Source organism: Babesia bovis, chromosome 1 (genome assembly GCF_000165395.2).
Source record: "Babesia bovis T2Bo chromosome 1, whole genome shotgun sequence".
Lineage (NCBI taxonomy): Eukaryota > Apicomplexa > Aconoidasida > Piroplasmida > Babesiidae > Babesia > Babesia bovis.
Window position 1 is genome coordinate 650,591 of NC_067396.1, and position 16,281 is coordinate 666,871.

The 16,281-nt window shown below is 41.5% G+C and overlaps 10 protein-coding genes across 10 annotated transcripts; 3 read left to right on the forward strand and 7 right to left on the reverse strand.

Annotated features, from left to right (window-relative positions):
• The first annotated feature begins 133 nt into the window (after positions 1–133).
• Positions 134–1,386, forward strand: BBOV_I004410 (CTLH/CRA C-terminal to LisH motif domain family protein). Its single transcript, XM_001609040.2, has 4 exons — positions 134–269; positions 308–438; positions 768–943; positions 977–1,386. The coding sequence occupies exons 1-4, from the start codon at positions 166–168 to the stop codon at positions 1,340–1,342; spliced, it is 777 nt and encodes a 258-aa protein (XP_001609090.1). The 5' UTR covers positions 134–165; the 3' UTR covers positions 1,343–1,386.
• Positions 1,387–1,404: 18 nt separating this feature from the next.
• On the reverse strand, positions 1,405–2,179 carry BBOV_I004420 (U3 small nnucleolar RNA-associated protein 11 (Utp11) family protein). Its single transcript, XM_001609041.2, has one exon. The coding sequence runs from the start codon at positions 2,155–2,157 to the stop codon at positions 1,417–1,419; it is 741 nt and encodes a 246-aa protein (XP_001609091.1). The 5' UTR covers positions 2,158–2,179; the 3' UTR covers positions 1,405–1,416.
• Positions 2,180–2,437: 258 nt separating this feature from the next.
• On the reverse strand, positions 2,438–6,464 carry BBOV_I004430 (MutS DNA mismatch domain family protein). The gene is made up of 3 exons (XM_001609042.2): positions 3,105–6,464; positions 2,944–3,068; positions 2,438–2,908 (listed from the first exon to the last, which is right to left on the reverse strand). Exons 1-3 carry the CDS (start codon positions 6,457–6,459, stop codon positions 2,447–2,449), a joined length of 3,942 nt encoding a protein of 1,313 aa, XP_001609092.1. The 5' UTR covers positions 6,460–6,464; the 3' UTR covers positions 2,438–2,446.
• Positions 6,465–6,899: 435 nt separating this feature from the next.
• On the reverse strand, positions 6,900–9,155 carry BBOV_I004440 (signal recognition particle (SRP) subunit family protein). Its single transcript, XM_001609043.2, has 2 exons — positions 9,027–9,155; positions 6,900–8,959 (listed from the first exon to the last, which is right to left on the reverse strand). Exons 1-2 carry the CDS (start codon positions 9,133–9,135, stop codon positions 6,927–6,929), a joined length of 2,142 nt encoding a protein of 713 aa, XP_001609093.1. The 5' UTR covers positions 9,136–9,155; the 3' UTR covers positions 6,900–6,926.
• A 543-nt stretch (positions 9,156–9,698) lies between these two features.
• BBOV_I004450 (putative proteasome beta 2 subunit) lies at positions 9,699–10,541 on the forward strand. Its single transcript, XM_001609044.2, has 2 exons — positions 9,699–10,047; positions 10,207–10,541. The coding sequence occupies exons 1-2, from the start codon at positions 9,718–9,720 to the stop codon at positions 10,531–10,533; spliced, it is 657 nt and encodes a 218-aa protein (XP_001609094.1). The 5' UTR covers positions 9,699–9,717; the 3' UTR covers positions 10,534–10,541.
• A 217-nt stretch (positions 10,542–10,758) lies between these two features.
• On the reverse strand, positions 10,759–11,756 carry BBOV_I004460 (putative Prohibitin-2). Its single transcript, XM_001609045.2, has 4 exons — positions 11,613–11,756; positions 11,229–11,575; positions 10,959–11,192; positions 10,759–10,922 (listed from the first exon to the last, which is right to left on the reverse strand). Exons 1-4 carry the CDS (start codon positions 11,716–11,718, stop codon positions 10,779–10,781), a joined length of 831 nt encoding a protein of 276 aa, XP_001609095.1. The 5' UTR covers positions 11,719–11,756; the 3' UTR covers positions 10,759–10,778.
• Positions 11,757–12,127: 371 nt separating this feature from the next.
• Positions 12,128–13,274, reverse strand: BBOV_I004470 (Beta-lactamase domain family protein). The gene has a single exon (XM_001609046.2). It carries the CDS (start codon positions 13,211–13,213, stop codon positions 12,155–12,157), a length of 1,059 nt encoding a protein of 352 aa, XP_001609096.1. The 5' UTR covers positions 13,214–13,274; the 3' UTR covers positions 12,128–12,154.
• Positions 13,275–13,395: 121 nt separating this feature from the next.
• Positions 13,396–13,854, forward strand: BBOV_I004480 (putative chaperonin GroES 10 kDa protein). The gene is made up of 3 exons (XM_001609047.2): positions 13,396–13,424; positions 13,461–13,586; positions 13,622–13,854. The coding sequence occupies exons 1-3, from the start codon at positions 13,413–13,415 to the stop codon at positions 13,796–13,798; spliced, it is 315 nt and encodes a 104-aa protein (XP_001609097.1). The 5' UTR covers positions 13,396–13,412; the 3' UTR covers positions 13,799–13,854.
• Positions 13,855–14,120: 266 nt separating this feature from the next.
• Positions 14,121–15,068, reverse strand: BBOV_I004490 (peptidyl-prolyl cis-trans isomerase cyclophilin-type). The gene is made up of 3 exons (XM_001609048.2): positions 14,843–15,068; positions 14,238–14,806; positions 14,121–14,202 (listed from the first exon to the last, which is right to left on the reverse strand). Exons 1-3 carry the CDS (start codon positions 14,930–14,932, stop codon positions 14,133–14,135), a joined length of 729 nt encoding a protein of 242 aa, XP_001609098.1. The 5' UTR covers positions 14,933–15,068; the 3' UTR covers positions 14,121–14,132.
• A 160-nt stretch (positions 15,069–15,228) lies between these two features.
• BBOV_I004500 (peroxiredoxin alkyl hydroperoxide reductase (AhpC/TSA) family protein) lies at positions 15,229–16,117 on the reverse strand. The gene has a single exon (XM_001609049.2). The coding sequence runs from the start codon at positions 16,056–16,058 to the stop codon at positions 15,294–15,296; it is 765 nt and encodes a 254-aa protein (XP_001609099.1). The 5' UTR covers positions 16,059–16,117; the 3' UTR covers positions 15,229–15,293.
• Positions 16,118–16,281: the final 164 nt, after the last annotated feature.

The following is a 16,281-nucleotide window of genomic DNA, read 5'->3' on the forward strand; positions in this document are numbered from 1 at the left end:
ATGCAGGCGTAGTGTACACCCATGTCGTGTAGAGTTGGCTATAGAGGGGTGGAAATGACTGGATCATATAATAATATAATTAACATCAGATAAATCAAATAAACATTAAGAAATATATTTTAACGCATGGAACTTAACTGTAATACCTAATGTGACTAAAAAAAGATGCCGTCACCAGGGCGCTTTCCAGCGCCAAGCGAAGATGATATACAAGAAGCTACCAATGAAACTTCTACCGCCAGAACGAAGCGTCCGAAGTATAGCCATGAGTGGGTCACTTTAAATTGCATATGTGTCATATGTGTAGAACACTTTTGGACGAACTTACTAACATAGATTTTGATCAACGCAACCTTCACAGAGTTGTCTTAAACTATTTAAACACTAACATGTGTAAGGATACTTATGTCAACTTCCTAAGGGAGTCTGGATTCATAGGTGGGTGTATATCATTGTACATTAATACCTGTGTACATACAATGTTGTTAGTGCATAAGTCCATTGAGAATCTAGGATTACAACTAGATTCCACTGCATAGATTAGATAGTTTGTATTGTGTGGTGTATTTGTTCATAATTGCTCTTGAATCTGAGCGTTATCTGAAATGCTGTTTTCGTAACCAAACGATCATAACTAAATGATGACATTATTCGGTACTTTAGCTGTCCCACCTTAATCTGTTTATCAGATTTTTGGCAGATGTGCAGATGACTCTCATCCTTGCCCTGAATGTTATGATCGTAGAACTGTCACCCATGTCATACAGGTCCCAGTCTTTCGGACACCATATCGCATAGAAGGCGTGTGAAAGATGCTATAATCTCCGGAAACAGCACTGAGGCTCGCAAGCTTATGGATGAAATCGATCCCAGTATACTGCAGAAAAACGTGCGTATAATGTTTAACCTGCTAGCCAATGAAGTCATTGACGCCATTAAATCGGTAAGTATATAACGCTGTGTATATAATCAATAGGGTAACGTTGCACTTGCAATTGAATATGCACGGAACAAACTGGCTCCATGCGTAAAGGAAGAAAATGCACTACTAGAGAAGTTGGAAGCAATAATGGGCCTCATTACATTTTCCGACTTTAACGACCCCGACGTATCGCAAGCTGTAAATAATATACAACAATTGGAACATACAGCGCAAATGGCAGATGTCGCTATATTGGACTACTTTGGGCAAGAATCGTACGTTACCCTGGAGTCCCTAGTTAAAGAGGCAATGTGGCTACAGCAACAACTATCCAGTGAAGATGACTGGGGCCGGCTGTATTATTACGATATAACACGCGCAGGAATCACAATAAATGAAGAAGAGACAAATGAAGAGTGACCATAGGTAATATAACTGTTACGTCACTAGTCAACGACCCCAACATCACATCAAATATTTTAACACACTATTAATTACTTTTGTCTCACAAAGGGGAACATGTGCACGCCCGTTCCCTTCACTTTGCGTATTTGGCGTTTCTTGTGAACGGCCACCCTGAGGTTACGCTCAGCATCTAATCGTTGACGCAGAGTATCGTCTTCATGTTTGGCGTCTATGCACTCTGTCAATACTTGTAGATTGCCCTGGATAACAGCATGGGAATCAGCCGGTTGTTTTTTCATTGAACTGGAGTCACCAGATATTGGCATTTCATCGTTGGAGTCAGTGTCGGACTCATGTACGGGTTCCACTTCGCTAACTGAGTCATCACTGTCAGCAAACTCAATATGGGAGTTGTCACCCATCAATATAGTCGCATTCTCAGTGATGGCCTTTTTAGCACGCTTTTCTTTAAGATTAGTGCGATGTTGTAGAACGAATCTACTGCGATCTAGTTGCTCCAAAGACCGACGAAACTGCTTCTTTGGAGGCAACTTACGTGATGCAACGGATGACGATGATGGAAGGACGACGATACCATCATCTCCTAATTTACCATGAATCATCTTAAAATTAAATTCATCTTCATTCCTGAATCTAGACTTTGCAGCTAAATCCTTAATTTTTCGTTCCACAAGATGGTAACGTTCAGCACGCTTCTTATAATCACGCTTCTTCTCCAGATACTGGCCCACCTGGTCTCGACGATGACGAGGTTGGGACCGTTCCAGGTGTACCCTGCGGTGTACAACATGACGCAAACCTTCAGCCATCTTGATTTAGTAAATAATGGCAATATACATTATATAAATCAAGGTGTGTCGTCACTCTAACCCGATCCATATACCTAATGGCCCAAGCGATATTATGTCACTATAATCTGAACTTCCACAGTCTAGAGCATATATTGTACAGATAAAGTAGTGCACATAATAAAATAATAATTGTTTTAACGGCTCAATGGCCTAGAAGGATGCCTACAGGGTACACACCATTCCAATAGGTATAATACTGAAATCCCGTTGTAATCACGCATGTCGCGACGGAATAAATAGCATTGTGCTATATATGGAGTGAATTGCGTAGTTCATCGTAGAGTCTCCTAAACAGTGGTTCGTCATCTTGCTTGTGCGCTTCTAGCAACGCCTGTAGAATCGACTTTATAGGACGCTTAGACGCTCTATATGATCTAGACACGACCTCTGCCATGTCAGTAACGTGTTTAGGTATCCCTGCTAGCCGAGCTACGTGAATACCATGCGATTCGGGACAGAGTCCTAGTGAGAGCTTGTACAGGAACGTAATGCTCTTTTCCTTATCATCGAGAGAAGCCGCCATATGGCAAAGAGATACATTATCCAACTTCTTGGCGTATGACCACACCTCGTGAAAATGTGTTGTAAACACGCCGCGGCATCCTATAGCTGATAACTTTTCCAAACAGGCAGCTGCAATGGCAGTAGCCTCAAAAGTTGAAGTTCCTCTACCAAGCTCGTCAACCAACACTAATGAATCGCGTGTAGCCTGTGCATAATATATTCAAAGCGTGTAAAACCCACCGAGTGCAATATGGTACTTGCTTCTTCCATTTCAATTAGGAACGTACTCTTGCCCTGTATAATGTTATCGTAGGCACCCAAACGAGTGAAAACACGATCTACCACTGTCATCTTGCACTCAGATCCTAAAATGCATTTCTAGACTGATGCAAATGACTTACCAGGCACAAAAGAGCCCATCTGGGCCATTATAACACATAATGCTACTTGTCGCAGTAACGTAGATTTACCGCCCATGTTAGGTCCAGTAAGCAGTATCAACGGCTGGTAGTCACCATGTCCCAGCTGTACATCGTTTGGTACAAAACCCTCCGGGTCAATCTGGGATACAATAGGATGAACAGCATCACGTATCAGCACAAACGGTTCTGCTGTACCCCGATCAATCACTTCGGCACGGGTTAGCGGTAACACCGAATTTTTAGCAACTGCTGCAAGACTGCATAGGCAGTCTAACTCCGCAGCAATGACCAATAGCTTATTGAAAACATCACGCCGATCGTGCAGTTGCTTAACCATGTGTTGGAAAAACTGTAATTCACTTTGACTCAAGGCAAATTCGTGGTCACTTAGGTCAGCAACAAGACTTACAATGACCCTGTTGTGTATGCGTACAAAGCCCGATCTAGTGGAAGTCACCTCAAATGCCTTTGCAGTTGCTATGCGACGATATTCCTTTTCCTGAATTTCAACTTCATAACGAAACTTGGTATGCACAAATTTAGCCGATGGACACATATCACGAATTTCTTCAAGCTCCTTCTGCAGAGCTGAAACTGTCTGATTTATTAAATCGCGAACGCGATCGGATTCTTGCCATACTCCAGAACGGGTATGGCATGATTTGGGACCGGATATATCCAAAAGTGATAGGAAGTATTCGCAATGAGGTGCCACATCCTGAATTGCCTTGTTCATATCCTGTAATAAAATAGGTAAGTCCTGGCCAGTCTTGCCACAGTCAGAAAACAAAGCTTTAACGTACCGCTGAAGTAACATAAACTGCTCCATCATCTGGTGCATAGTATACTGCTTTAAGAAAATGCCTTCGTCAAAGTATACTGCCATCTTATAACATCCAGCAGCAGCATTGAGCAATTTGCCAAATGAACGTTCTAAATCTGGTAGTTGGCATAGTTGGTCCTGGTATGCCCTGCATACGGAAAAGTTTTGATGAAAGAACTCAACCACCGCACTGCGTTCATTTATACGATTAGCACACGTAAGAGGCTTCAAAAGCCATTGGCGTAGCATACGCTCCCCGAATGCACAAGAGGTCTTGTTCAAAACTCCAAATAAACTTGAGGAAACATCGCCTTCCTGGGATTTAAATAGTTCAAGTTGTGTTAAAACTGCACAATCCAAAGTCATGCAATCGCGGTAGTTACTCGATAAAATACTAATTGTACAGTAGTTAAGTAGATTATTCAGCATAACAGATTTTAAGTATCGCTGTACAAGAAGTATCACCCTTTGGTACATAAATGTTTGGTGTCCCAGTGTTGCGTTGACCTTATTCATGAAATCGGTGTAATCAACTTCAGCAACTGTAGCATCCTTATCGCCGACTGTTGCATGAGTCACATCCTCGAAACAGTCAAAAGAAGTCAATTCAAATCCAAGGTAAGTTGCCATCTCACGTAGATCTTCCAAATGATCAGATAAAGTAGAGTCCACGACAACTTCTGCAGGACTCAACGCAGCGATTATCGCACGTAACTGGCCCATGCCCAGAGAAATATCTAAAGTACCCAAGCATAACGAACCCACAGAAGCATCAAAGGAACATACACAAAACATGCGACCAGTCCCAGACTCTAAGCATCGAGGCAATTCAAATGTCCTACGACCTAAAGATGACGGAAGCTTTGTTTTGGATTCGTTGTGTGATGGGCTAGTAAAACCTTCGTCATTTCCGCATTTCGCATCCGTTGCCGTACCCATGTCTTCACGGTGAACGTCGGTTATAAGCAAAAGAGGTCTGCTTTGTTTGGTTAGCATTTCAGGACGGGTAATCGTTCCAGGAGTTATGATCTCACAAATAGCACGTGACACTGCATTTTGACGTTGGCCACTCTCACGGTTGCGCTGCTCTAATTGTTGAGGTGTCTCAGTCTGCTCGACCACTACCACCTTGTAACCATGGTCAACGCAAGATGATGCGTATATATGCAAACTCTTCTCCGGAAAACCTACATGAGGCTTAGCCTCTGAACCCATCCATCGCAAACCACAAATCTGCTGCACTATGCAAGCATCATGATAGAATAACTCGTAAAAACGACCCATTTTAAAAAATAGTAACTGGTCGAAACGATCTTGTTTTATATTCCACCATTGCTGCATACAGTCAGTATAGTGACCACTGCGGTATTCAGTGGCCCAACGGTGGCCTTTAGGCGGTATCCAAATAGTACTGGGATCGTAATTATCATCAGTAGGTTTCCGACCATCGCGGTCCTTAATTGTTTCAACACATACCCAAGGAGGGAATACAAATGTCTGGTTGTATCTATAATAACATTCTACATATGCCTTAAAGCCACGACTTTTTTGACTGGCAGCACAATTAAGGTACATCTTGCGATCCTGATCAGTAGCACAATCCTCACTTTGTGAATATGGATGTAAGGGTTCTTTTCCAACAGTCAATGTAACCTGACTCAAATCTACGATTTTCACTTGGGATCCATCATCTACTGCCGACGGCGCCTCAGATTCTGCCCTATGACGTTCTTCATCAAAGCTCAACTCCTCGACATCACCATCATGACCCTGATAATGTGTATCAGCTCTGTCCACCAAGTCGTCGCCACTGCTACGATGTAATACGCCACCTGATCCTACATCTTCCAGGTCGCCATCTTTAATGCTACTGGTGGAATCAAGGCGACTCAGTGCACTACATGAAGTGCCCAAACTACTGTCAGTGTAAACACTCGAAAATGAAAATACACATGAATCTGAACTGGTATCCGATAATATATCCTTGGCTCTGCTTTTCTTGGTATGAGAGAGCTTGGCAATTGAGCCCATGCGATTCACTAATGCACTAGATTCACAAATATCTGGTTGAATACTTGCAACCGGTTCTGGTGCTACCGTAGTAGCATCGTTTTCGTTGTCATCCTTTGGTATGCTGGGAACGAAACCACCGTCAAACATTAAGCAGCGCTTCCGGACTATAGGCTCATCATCTTCAAATGAATCTTCAACAACGCGCTTCTCAGCAGGTATGTCTGCTGATTCTACCTTGGATCCTTGAGAGCCTTCCTGAGAAGGCTGACTTTGTGTCTGTACGGAGTCATTTGCCTGTGTTGATTCACATGATGTCGTGCCCAAAGAAGAAAGAGATGTTATGTCTCCCTCTTTGCTGTTCTTCACGTTATCTGGAACAGATTCAGGACTAGAATCTGTATTAATGGGAGCTGATGCATTAGACACACTCGAGCTGCGCGAAAGCTTATCAGCAGACGTACTCCGTACAAGGAAGAAACTCTTTATATCCTTCTGCATAATTAAAGTGCAAAATAATGCCCATAGTGCCGTAATTCAGCTCTTGTGTTACCGGTTGGGCACACTCAAATGTGTTACACACGACATTTGTTAAAATCATTCTGGATACATCATGGATTCTACAGTAACGTAGCTTATATAAAGTTGTTAATGCTGTATTATATCCAGTCTATTACAAAATGTTGCAAGAATGGCTATGAGTAACGGATAGACATACTTCATTAAAGCACAGTCTGATGCTCTCCAGATTGTGCCATATGTCGATTATTGTAGATACTACAACCATCTGTTGATATCAAATGGACGTTCTATGTCCCAGGTCGATAGAATCAGCACAATGCAGGCGATAGATGTACTGTCCTCGAAATCTATCATTATACATGCCAACGAATAGGCGATATTGTTCAGTATATTTACGTACTTAGTTAAGATATATGTTCGCTTGGTGGATTGAATCCGCCAAAAGCTTACCTCTTCTTGTTGCGTCGACGGCGCATGTTAGAAGATTCGGCATGAATGGTACCACTGGTAGGCTTCGATGCGCCCACATCAGAAGTAGCACCCTGACTATGACCCTTTACCATCTCTTTCTTGCGTTTAAGCTGCTTCTTAAAAGCACTGCGTTCGTACTTGGGAAGCCAACGTTCGGGATCCGGTGGACCACGAGAGGTGTCCACTGTGTGCCTACGACGGCGCTTGCGTGTCTTGCTGGGCTTGTTAACCTCAATTACCTGCTGAACATACGTTAGTTCGCCCGCAGACTCCAACTCTTCAGCGTCAATGAACCGCAACTCGCTGAAGAAAGGGTCTAGTAACTTTGATTCCAAAGACACAGCAGACTCGTGAGATTGTGGTAGATGAGACTCGTTAAACAAAACACCACAATATACCGATATATTGTCCGGGTTTGAACTATATAACTTGTGGTAGATTGATAGGGCTTCATTATGCATATCATGCGATTCAAGGAAGCTGCAACCACGCTTAATGGCTTCTGAAGATTCAGCAAAAGAACATTCATCCACCAAATGAGTGAGTGCATCTAAAACACCCTGTGCGTTGCCCATATAAATGTGACAATGAAGTAAAATAGACCAGTATAACACAGGGGTCTCGCATTTTTTCAATATGTGACCATACTCCTGAAGGGCGCGTAAGGCACATTTGTATCTGCGCGCCGATATTAGCACATAAAGTAAGGAACGTATTAACAGCATGCTGCGCGGATGAACTAATATACCACGCTTTAGTGTGCTGATACTGGCATCGATCTTGCCCTCAACATAGTCAGCGCAGGCAATACTGTGATGCAATACTTCTTCATTACGCAATCGGTCCATGAATTTACGTATGTGTGCTCTAGAGCCAGTAATATCACCGGAGTCAATTAAATGAGCAACCATATTATGATGGACATCCAGAAGTTCATTGCGACCGAACTTGCAAACCACATTGCGCCGTTTCAATAAAGCCTCCAAATTAGATAACTCTGTAAATGATTGACCCTTCGGTAATAAGCACAAGCAATTGTTCAACACAATCAGCATAGTGCCAGGGTCAACACCATCAGCTTCACCATATGTTGACAGTAAGGCCTCGTTCCTAGTTCTAGCTAAGTCGTCATTACCACGTTTGTGCAATAGGAATACACGTAAGGCATCCAATGGCATGAACTCAGGTTGGTTACGCAAAGCAGGTAACTCTCCCAAGTCGTTCTTCAACTCAGCAGACAAACTCTCCTCAGAAAGATCTAAATACATCTCGGATTTACTGTAATCACATTCCAGTAACTTAGAAATGGACCAATTGAAGGTATATTCGTAGCTCAAAGAGTCTATCTCACCAACCTTCATGTCAATATCACGGTTAATGGCAGTAAATATAGCCTCCTTACCGTCGTGATCAAGGCTCGATACCACATGCAAATTGGTACTCAACAAATTCAGAGAGACCAAAGGGTCCTGCGAAGAGCTCTGCCCAGCTGTGTATAAATCACGCGCTGATTCGAATCGTCCTAAACGTACATAAACCTGAGCTAAAAGGTAGTTATACTTCGGAGACAAACTACGATCAAGGGTTATATTAGCTTCAGTTGATGAATCTACACTCGAAGCAGACGAAGGCTTGTGCAAGTCAAACGGACGCTCTCCAGATGAACATAAACGTAAGGAAGTAAAGGCCGATTCAAAATGACCCATTTTGTAATAACAATAGGCTTGCTCGAAGTGAAGCCATTGGCACTCTCCATTGATTATATGAGGCCCGGCAGCTTCACGAAGCACATTAACCAAATCAACATTCTCCTCGGCACGACGTTCACGAGCCTCAGTGCGCAGACGCTTGGGACACCGCTTGCTACTCACATCGGCTATCGAAGGATGGTCCATATAGTTGTGTAACCATCGGACAGTCTCTAGGCATGAATGCCACCTACGAAGCTGTAGGTCGCAGTAACATTTAGCACGGTAAAATGCATTTACACCGCCATGGACGCGTATAGCTGTAAAAGATTGTATACAAACAACACATGAAGCATAGAAGAACTAGTGAAATAACACCTAACTTACCCTGAAGACATAGACGACTCGCCTCAGCAAATTGGCACTCATCAATCAGCCGCTTTACTTCGCGAAGTGCCTGATCAACAGGCATACTGAAAGCAGTCTTTCCTCCCATTGTGCATCCAAGTATGTAACATATTTATAAGTACATTTAGCATGCTACATACCATGTACTGCGGCATAAACCCACTACACCCACCAATGTAGGAATTGCCGTGGGTAACAGTCAATAAGAGTACGCAAGAAATTTGAAATCTAATTACGAAACACTACATTATTTAGTAACTACACAGATATGTGTTGTTTGTTAGATGGTAAATGAAACTAGGGTGTGTAAATGGTACAATGACATCGTGGTATAGAGAGAGAAGGTCCACTTTAACATAATTGATCCATGGTCACTTATAAGCCAAGACACATATTTATTAAATCACATCTTCTTACAGAGGAATTACTATGCCAATGGTTAAATGATATATACAACTTAAAGTCTTCAACAACCGTGTAGTTGACGCGTGGCACACTAACCAATAAGAATCCACTATATGTAACACATGTTTAAATAAATATGCGTTAATAGAAACATTAAATTGGCTTACAATTAGTTCATCGATCTAACATTCTAGGGAAACGTAGACACCGGGTCCTCGAACGCGTCAGAACAACTGTGGCGTGATCACTTTAAATTCTAGTAAAAATGGCAGACACACTTATCGGAATTAAAGGGCCAGATTTTGTCGCAATAGCCTGCGATACCTACGAAAAATACTCAATAATCACCATCAAAAATGATGATGAAAGTAAAATTATGAAAATAGGAGACTCAAAAGTCATGATGCTAGCTGGTCCACTAGGAGATCGATCGCAGTTTTCGAAGATGATTAAAGCCACTTTGGATTATCACAAATACAAAAATTCAAAAGAACTTTCAACCAATGCCGCTGCACATTTCGTAAGACTTGAGCTGGCAGAATACCTAAGACAGAGTCCGTATCAAGTTGATATGCTCATCGCAGGAATAGATCAGGTTAGTTGATCTGCATATTAACGAATAAAGAACGTGTGGTCTCTCTGAATCACTGCTGTGTATTTCCGTTGGTTTCATCCTCTATATAAATAGGCACTATTTGCTGGGAGTGCGCTAATTAGTTCTTGTCCGGTCTGTTCCATTAACATTTTCCTTCAGGATGGACCTAAACTTTTCTGGATTGACTACTTGGCTAGCTGCACTCAGGCAGATACAGCCGTACATGGTTACGGTGGATTCCTACTTAGAGGGTTACTAGACAAGGAATACAAACCTAACATGACGAGAGAAGAGGCTATAGCATTGCTGAAGAAGTGTAGACATGAAGTGCAAAACCGTTTCCTTATTTCGCAGTCCAACTTTGCCGCAAAAATCATAGACAAGGATGGTGTACATGATGTTGATATCAAGGATGATGATGTGCCAGAAGCATTCACTTCTAAACATCATACAGCCTACATGCCTATAGATGTGACCATGCAATAGGACACACTAATACTATTAACTTGAAATAATGTTATCGTATATCTGTATCGAATCTCAAGTAGAGTTGCTTCTGCCATGCATTAACATAGTCTGCAATTGCTATGTGCCAATAAATTAAGACCTACAGTACCTATTATATTAATACATCAACTAGATAATGATATTATGCGAAATGTACTATTCAACCTTGACTTAAAAAGACTTTTTAGCCACCTTTGAATAGGTATTGGAAGCCACAGAAAAACTCATTTCCCTGGGTTAATCAAAAGAGAGTCAGAGTTCAACATCACTCTGTTCTGAGATTTAGATAGGATGTCAGCGATCTCCCTAGCCGTATCAATACGGCGAAGAGTAATAAATGCAGGGTTGTCACGTATGGCACTCCCAATCTAAAAGTGGTTAATAAAATCAGCATAAATACCCACCAATTTAGCTGCCTCGGATTCACCTTGTGCTTTGATAATCGTGCTCTTTTTCTCCTCTTTAGCCTTTAACACAATGTACTTGCTACGCTCAGCTTGCTGCTGAGCTACCTGCTTCGCCTCAACAGCCTTTTCATATTCCGGACTGAAGCTGACGTGAGTTAGCGACACATCATCCAACAGTATGTTAAAGTCACGAGCACGTTGGACCAATTGGTCGCGTACCGATTTGCTAACCTAAAAACTACTATGAGTTGAAAATAACAAACATACCACTTCCCTCTGAGTGATTAACTGGGATGCATTATACTGCGCAACAACACTTTTTAAAACCTCATTGATTATAGACGGCAAGACTTTTTCATCATAATCACGGCCCAACGATCTGTAAACGTCACGAAGGCGACGTTCATCAGGACGCGATAATACACGGCAAGTAATATTGACCATCTGAAGATCACGACTGCCGGTTAACGATGTCAATGTACGAGGGCGAGTACGAACGTCGTATATAATCGGGCGTTCAAGCCATGGAATCAAAAAATGTGTGCCTTCGCCAACCAACTTCTCGCCAACACCACTCAGGCGGTTGTAAACCAACGCACGGTGACCCGCTTCAACTAAATCCAATGTATTTACACAGTTAGCGCATCTTACCATTATACAGGCTGGAATATGCAGCAGCAGCGCCACCGGCAGCAAGCATCAACGCAGAACCTGCGCCCGCAATACTGCGAATAATCTTTGGTATTTCCGAAGACATGAGGACTTATATCTAAAATATAAATTTAAGATGATATGTATAGCAAAAAGGTGCAGAAGGATCGAATTCAACCTTGTCTACTATCCTAACACAATACTCGGCACCCACATGGAAGGCAACACACAGTACCAATCATATACATGATATAGCCTTCTGTCTACTTATATGGTACTAAATATATATATATATATATAATATTATGTGGAATAAATAACTTGATAGCGAGGCAATGTAGAAAAGATGTGTGATCTATTTATTATGGAGTGGATAACTACAAACTGAGCAATGGAGTTGCATTAGACATGCTGCAATACTAAACAATTATACGTAAAATGCTTAATAACAATGTAACGACCAATGACAGAACCCTTGGTCTGCCATTTTAGAGTGTAGTATATATTAATTCCACAGTGGACAGCGATGTTGTAGGAATTGGTTAAACACATTTTGTGTTCTCTTCACTTCCAGCATTGGATCTGGTTGAACCTATGTTTTCTAGGTTAGTTAAATTCACGGTTTCACCCTCGCGCAATATAATAAAATTCTTGCGTAAAGAAGGATTAACCACTTCGATATGGGCTTCCAGACGATTTAGCAGCTCACCGTAAGCTTCCCTACCTAAAGGGAAAGTGTCATACCCAACTGGTATGGTATACTTAGCTCCCAAGTCTATGTGAGCTTTTACCAACTCTTCAGGAGTCAACTCAGGACTGTGATGATATATAGGTCCCATCGGTAGAATGGCAATGTCGATAACGTGTCCGTTCTCTTTTAAAAAATCGTGAATCTCACGAAAATGGCCACTGTAAGCTGTTCGACCGCCATAATAAAATGTTCTTGTGTTAGAACGTACAAAAAATGAACCCCAAAGAAGTAAGTCACGCCTGTGCCAGAAGCGACCACTATTTGAAAACGATGGTAAAAATGTCACCTCCACACTACCGAAGCTGACAGTTTCGTACCAACGAAGTGGATATGTATAACGATTAAAAAACATAATAACAAAACGTGATATGTTCATGCCACCAATGACTAATGCCGATCCTAGGTCGCCCAAACGGCGCATGCTAAAGGCATCGACACAACCAACTGAATTATTAGATAATAATACAAAATCCGTCATGGGACACTGCCAGTACTTGATGAGTCTGTTGGTCACTCGACGTAATCCAAAAATCGGGATGAAAAGACGACGTGAAAATACGGGATCCGTCAAAAAAGAAGCGCCTCCAGTTTGAAAATAAACGGTTCTATGGCCCAAATAGGTTATACTAGATTCATCCTCAGGCACCGTAGACATGTTAATTGGCGCTGGGTCTACAGAAGATGGCCATTTTCCAAGAGGCTCACCCAGCAACGATCCTAGACAGGGAAACTTTCGACATAATAACACAGCAGCCTTCTCTCTCAATCTCCCAGGATAGCGAGCAAGTAAATACCGCGATACATCACCACGGGCGTGCCATGGATCTAAAAACCAGGGCAATAGTCGCATGACCTCAAAGGACTAGCATATAGTTCATGTAACTGACTATATAATTACATTGCATACAAAGATGTTAAATAGAGGAACAGGCAATATAACATAAGCAATTAAGAGCCAACTTAACCATATGGTGGAATCCAACACACAATAATAGAATCCTAGTCCCCATCCATCAGAGAAAATACACATTTAAAGTCTAATTGAAATAATGAATAAAATGGTAAGTTCTGATTAGAAATACCTATATACCACACAGTCAATCGCCAAGAAGTTTGTACCGCTATTTGACCGTGTATTGGTCACAAAAATAAAACCAGACAACAAGACAAAATCGGGGCTGCTGTTGCCGGAATCCTCTAGTTTGTCTTCTAGATTAGCGACGGTAAATACTTTAAAGTGTCCTCAAGATTTATATAGGTGCTTGCTGTTGGAGCTGGAAGAATTACACCAAAGGGTGATCTAGTGCCACCTACACTGAAACAAGGTGACACAGTAGTTATCCCAGAATATGGAGGTATGGAATTAAAGCTGGATGGAGAAAGGTATTCGGTTTTCCGTGAAGAAGATATTATTGGTGTAATAAATAATGATTAGAATTATAAGTCTAGGAATCATACACTTAGCTTTAGTTGTTCACAGACATCGGAACACGGCGGTCTCATCTAATGAGAGTAGCATCTAATATTTTATATGTTGAAGATATATATATATATATATTTGAGAGTTTGTTTAATGCTGAATATAAACAAGAACAATTCTATATCATTTATGTCGAAATGGCTACATCCTGTACAACGATCTTAAGGTTAATCTAGTCTGTTTTCTCTATTTTTGAATGAAACAGTCAATGAAGACATTAAACATTTAAACCATGTTATCGTTTAGTTAGTGGCATATTGCGAGGAATCCATCATGCATTGGACTATTCCTATGTGTCCAAAACGTAATAACTCTTGGGACCATCTTCAGGACCACTGTATAAACCGCAATTAATGATTCTAAAATAACATAAATTGTCTGATAAATAACCTACCGTATGTCGCGAACGGGCTTGCCGTCCTTTATTATCTCTTTACCCAAAGAACGAATAAGTTTCATACCTTTTACAACCGTGCCCACTACTACTGGATGACGACCTAGTAGCGGATTTCCCGTGAGCGTTATTAAAAAACGAGATGTCAACCCAGATTGGTCCCTAGATGTTAACATTGCAATGTCCCCTTCTTGTACAAAAGGTGCTTCAAACGATTCTTCAGGCATAGTACGACCGTAAATAGTACATGATTTTAAAGGATCATCACCATGGAACAAGTCACCAAGTACAATGCCATTACCGGGGTAGATTTGGCTTATTCTCGAATTGCGATAACCAATCGTTTGTTCACCAAGCTGGTAGCCTTTGCATAATTGTACAATGTTTTCACAAGTTAAAGGCTGATGGCGACCATATAGACCTACGAGAACGCGACCTAAATAACGACGGTCTGCAGCAAAATCGAAGTATACATAGTCAGTGATTACTCCATCTTCTGTTGGTGTGGCATCCTTGTGGCCATAATCTTTTGGAGATCCCGAATAATAAGCAGCGCCGCATAAGGCGCCCTTTTAATGTAATGAGCACCGATGTAAAGGACTTACCAACATCAACTTCTTTCTCCAGCTCAAAGTATTGATTTTGCGTGCTAAAAAGTGTAATACGTCCAACGGTAATAACAATGTACTACGCATTGCCAAAAGGTGACTTATAAAAACCAGTATAGACTATGATGGCGCCGTGCCATGGAATCTGGTAACTCATACGTAATAGCGGCAAGTCTGCAAAGTAATTTTTGTATAATACACCGTTCAATTTTTAAGGTTAAAATGACTCCTGGAAGATTAATTTTAAGCCCATAAATTCACGGGTATGATGTAGACATACAAGACAGCAAATGTGTAACTATATTAATAAGCAAATATAATAACAAAAGGTAGTAATGAAAAATTGCCGAACAGTTATAATATTTAATGTAAGCATTTTAGCCATGTGTCATACCCCTGTCATTTCGAGGGCTAAACCGTATTGAGTGAAATTGAAGGCACATGAATGTTAAGAAAAGGTCTTGAAAAGGTAATCACCTGTAGAAGAAGATGTCTGAGACATACCAGCACCGCCCTTCTGCCAGTTTACTGGGCATACCTGCCCAGATTCGTCGTTAAATTTAATAGCGTCAAACACACGAAGGGTCTCGTCAACGGATCGACCAATACCCAAGTCAAAAACAGCCGTATGACGCACCTTACCGGTCTTGTCAATAAGTACAGAAGCACGTTGTGCAAAACCGTCGCTACGAAGAAGGCCAAAACTCTTGCTTATTGAACGTGATATATCAGACACTAATGGAATCTTTAGTCCCTGCACACCACCCTTCTTCAAATCCATCTGAAGCCAAGCAAGATGAGAAAATACTGAGTCTATAGATATGCCAACTACCTTGATACCACGCTGCTCAAATTCAGGAAGTCTAGCGGAAAATCCCAAAAGCTCAGAAGGGCAAACAAAAGTGAAGTCCAACGGATAGAATACAAGCAACGCATACGAATCACGAAAATATGCAGAAGCGTCAAATTCGGTTATGTTTCCGTTGATCACAGCAGATGTTTTGAAATCAGGGAACTCGCGTCCAACAAGATCTCCTATATTAGTATGGCAGCTACCGGCCTGTGTACCGAATGCCCGTACAACGAACTGGTTGTACACAGGCCTAAAGCAACGCACACTGTCGTTATTGAGCCATCCGGTAGTTTTGTTAGATAGCATTCGCATGGCCCTGTAGGCTGAAGCAGTAGGTAGACGCAACACACCGTTCATCATGATGACTGATTTAACATATGCAATCAAAATATATATCCCACAAAACTTGTGTATAAAGTTGTTAGTAATAAGTGTGTGAGGCTCTAAGCGGCAATAACGGACCATATGAGGAGGATTCCATCCCCAGAGCGGAATATAAACCACATTACATATGTACATTAGTATACTCAATTTGTGGAATTCTGTTGAAATATTATCTCTTTTATGGACTGCAATTACTCTA